Genomic DNA, 4,150 nt, shown 5'->3' on the forward strand with positions numbered 1-4,150 from the left:
CGTTGTTATTACCTATGGCAATATGTTAATGTGGTCGCCATCGAATGTCTTTTTCTATAAATCTCCCAACGAATTTCTATCTATTGTTCTAATTGAGACGCCGATAGACTGACAATGCGGCGCAGCACACGTAACTGCAGCCCGAACACTCGCACCCGCCGGCCGCTAAGTGAAAACGAGTATAAATACGATGCAAATTACAAATGCTGGCATTACCCACCACCCTCTCGTGGAGTAAGGTGTTCCACAGTAATCCACCGCCGAAATGTACTACCACGTGCGTAACTGTGTATCTGTGTTATCCAGTGCTATTGCTGAAATCGTCCACCCAGTGCGCCAATCGTTGTCTAATACGTGATCGTGCTAATTGGACTGTGCTGAAATTGTTAATTAGCCCATTACACCAAATTAATACTAAAACAAGGAACATTTAACTCATTGATTGAACGCACTGATTAATGAACGAATTCAGTGAAGCATCTATAAGAGTAATTCTTCCTGCTACACGTCGTTGTGCTCCATAGGAAGTCTTTCACGTTACATAAACCAGATTGGCTCCGTTCCTCGAGTTAGTGCCCGCAGCGAAACTTGTTAACAGATCGCCAGCTGGTGGTTTATCGACGATTCTTCCTTTATTAATTGGCAAACCGGCATCCGCTATTGATGCAAGATAATACCCGTTGTTATGTGAACCTAGACACTTTCAAAGCTCCGATAACTACAAAATCCCACATAATTTCTCTCTAATCATTACTTGTAACATAAAAAAAAACTCATTGCTAACTTTTTGTTTGTTGAACAGATTTTCCTGGGATTCTTGGCCGTGGTGGCCGCCTACCCTGGTATCATCCACGAGGAGGCCCCCCAACTGGAAGCCAAATACGACCACGCGCTAATCGGCGAAACGGGACACCATCATCAAGTAGAGCATGAACATGCCAAGTCACACCAGTCTATCAAATTCGAACACTTCCACCCGGTCCCCGTGTACGTGAAGAAAGAGCACAGCCACCTGCTCCATCACCCGCTCGAGAAAGGCAAGTCTGAGCAGAACCTCAAGCTGATCCACCCCGAGACAGAGCACACACACGGCGGTGGTCTGGTCCTCGAAGACGACAGGCATAACACCGACCACGCCGCTGCTCTTGAGCACGGAGGCTTCGAGCACGGTGGCTTCGAACAGGGAGGCTACGAGCATCTCTCCGGTGGCTACGAGGGTGGTCACGGAGCTCTGGAAGGCGGACACGGTGGATTCGAAGCTTACAGTGGCGGTGAAGGTCTCAAAGCTGAGCTTGAAGCTGAAGCCGAGGGACACTACTACGCGGAAGCTGGACACGCACTCGCCGACTCCGGCGAGGGCTACAAATACGACAGCTATTAACTGCATTTACCATAGACTTACCACGGGCATACTACTAGCGTGGAGATCACCTCCACCGTCTAAAGTAACTTTAGGTCTATCTCTTGCCTGTTGATATTAGTACACATAAGGTTAGATCGTAGCTTGAGACTAATATGTATTCAGCTTACGTTATGCAGTTGAAGCGTTTCTTGTAGATTTGAAATGTACCTGATTTAGGATTAATTCAAAAGTTGTATTAAGGAAATTTGTATGTAGGTCTTGAATTTTGAACGATATAGATTCACGGCACTACGCGGCAAATTAAATTATGAAATGTTCCAAACAGTTCCGTTAGGTGTTAGAAAGTCCCGCGTGGTGCGTTCAGAGTTGATCGACTGCTTGTTCGTGTGATTGTTTTCTTTGTAATTGTTCTCTCGCTTGATTCTCGTATTAGTAATTATTGTGACTAAGGCGATCGTCGATTGAGTCCCAGAGAAATTGTGATATTAATAAAATGTTTGTTTTTACATAAGAATTGGTGTTTGTATTTCGAGCTGGACCTGTCTATACATAACCTGGTATTCATCTGCTCCAGTAGACCATGCGTGGCTATCGGCAGCAACAGCTGTTAATTGCTAAGTACATTGACGGCTCAAGTAATTGTTGCCGGCTGATTATGTTGAGCATGGCGCGACGTAATTCGCAAAAAGGATCGATCATACCGATCACATAACTATGATTTAATAACAGAATTACAGCACGTGTATCACTATTAGGAACTTGGTTAACACGTTTTTTTGTTATGCCCAATTAGTTATGCTGTTGCACAAAGCATGTAGAACAATATTGACGGCAGTAATTTTAAAGTCAGAAAAGATAAATAATTTTAGTAGTCATTAGTTCTGGCTTAATTGTCATTAGAAGTTGATTACTTTACGTAATGTAGGCACTGAAAATAAATATCATTAGTGCCATAGAATCTAATCAGAGTGTAGCAATCAAAGTGGCATTGTCAAATCAAAGAAATTGTGAAAGGCGCTGTCGGCAGTGCGCTCTTATTTCATTGAAATTGCTGTCCCGTAGTTACTTGTGAGTCACGATATCGACTCCATGTTATATTCCTTATATAAGGAAATAATACTAAACGATAAACTATTAGTTATCTCTCTAGGTAGTCGACGTAATACGCGTGAGAAATTTATTTCAGTCACGATTTTGTAGGTCTTAAATCTTGAGATATATATTTTACGGACGAAGCTTGTCATATGATTTATGTTTTCATTTTGTAGTGTTATGTTTACTTATATACCTACTTATGCTTCCTTCTTTAAACCTAAACGCAAATTCAGCATTTGAAAAATATATGTTATTTCAATGTTGTTATATTCCGACAGAAAACAGCATTAACAGTTTTCCACTTAAAAGCTTTTAACTCTATGCCACTGTGTTCTTCTTATCTAGGTACAAAAAGCTAAGAGCACAAGAAGAAGAAACAATCAATTTTTTTTTGCGATCTCTTTTGTCTTTAAACAATGTTTCGTTTACCATAACCATTATTAAAACAATGAAAAAACTTAACAGGCCGAAACTCACAGCCAATTAACATTACCAACATGTTTTACAAACTACTAAGTAGCTGTTACCGTTCCACTTCACCCTAATACTTATGCATAATTTTACTCTAAGCACATAGCAATTAAGTTCGCTCCAGTTGCGAGTGACAACGTCATAATCTCAGTGACGTAATGAAAGCTAACGTGCGTTGTTCACACCACTGCACACGTATGCTTCTGTGACCTAGTTTAACTCATTTCGTATTAGTGAAGTGAATATTTTATAACTTCCCGTTGATAATCTGTTTGTTATTTCAATGGGTTGTGCTCGTTTTTTGTGGTGATCAAATTTTGCAATTGTGCGTATGTATGCTTGCGAGTACGCAGTTGTATTCAGTTTAATGTGCTTGTTAAATACTGTTTAAATACTCAGTTGTCGACATACACCGTTATATGCAATAATATCATACATCGATATTATCTTTTGTTTCAAAAAAAGTTAGTTTTCCCATGTTAGTTCACACTAAGCCACTTAAAATAGAATGCAGACCCTATTCAGCTAGTCGTTGTGTTAGATTTAAAAGTAACGTAACAAAAAATCTGGAACCTTCTGTTCTTGATAACGATGACCCTAACGCCATTTACGGATCTCTATTTGGTGTTATACAGAAAGAGTTCAATTCTACGTTCAAGACCAAAACCTTAAATATTAAAGGTACCTCGGCCAAATTCAACCAATGGGCCACTCCAGGTATTTATAAAAGTAGAGCGAGACTATATGAGTTATACGGTATGAAAACTTGTCAATTTGATGATAATTTTGTAGACTATGTTAGACAATATTCAAAAATATTTAAAAAGGTCTGTAACTTTGCAAAATCAAAGTTTTTAAGTGAATCAATTAAAAACTCCTCAAATAAAATTAAAACAACCTGGAGAATCATAAATAATGAAACTGGCAAGTCAGTGAACAATAGAAATAAGTTGGAAATTAAATTAGATGACAAACTTGTTAGTAATGCGGCTGATGTAGCTAAAGCTTTTAATGAGTTCTTTGCGGATATACCTGTAACCACGACTCGCTCCTTAAACTCATCCTCGACAGACGCTGAACAGCTTATGCGTGCTAGTGTGCCTCAATGTAATTCTTTGTTTAGTTAAAGCTCGCATTAAACAGAAGAGTCTGGAAGTAAAATTACTTAAGTATAAAATACATTAATTAAACAACAATTTTACACAACAAAGAATTATTTTA

General features: G+C 39.2%; 1 protein-coding gene across 1 annotated transcript; it reads left to right on the top strand.

Moving 5' to 3' along the window:
- Positions 1 to 224: 224 nt before the first annotated feature.
- Positions 225 to 1,874, top strand: LOC124636390 (cation channel sperm-associated protein 1). Its single transcript, XM_047172469.1, has 2 exons — positions 225 to 277; positions 803 to 1,874. The coding sequence occupies exons 1-2, from the start codon at positions 266 to 268 to the stop codon at positions 1,379 to 1,381; spliced, it is 591 nt and encodes a 196-aa protein (XP_047028425.1). The 5' UTR covers positions 225 to 265; the 3' UTR covers positions 1,382 to 1,874.
- The last annotated feature ends 2,276 nt before the right edge of the window (positions 1,875 to 4,150 follow it).

Source organism: Helicoverpa zea, chromosome 14 (assembly GCF_022581195.2).
Source record: "Helicoverpa zea isolate HzStark_Cry1AcR chromosome 14, ilHelZeax1.1, whole genome shotgun sequence".
Lineage (NCBI taxonomy): Eukaryota > Metazoa > Arthropoda > Insecta > Lepidoptera > Noctuidae > Helicoverpa > Helicoverpa zea.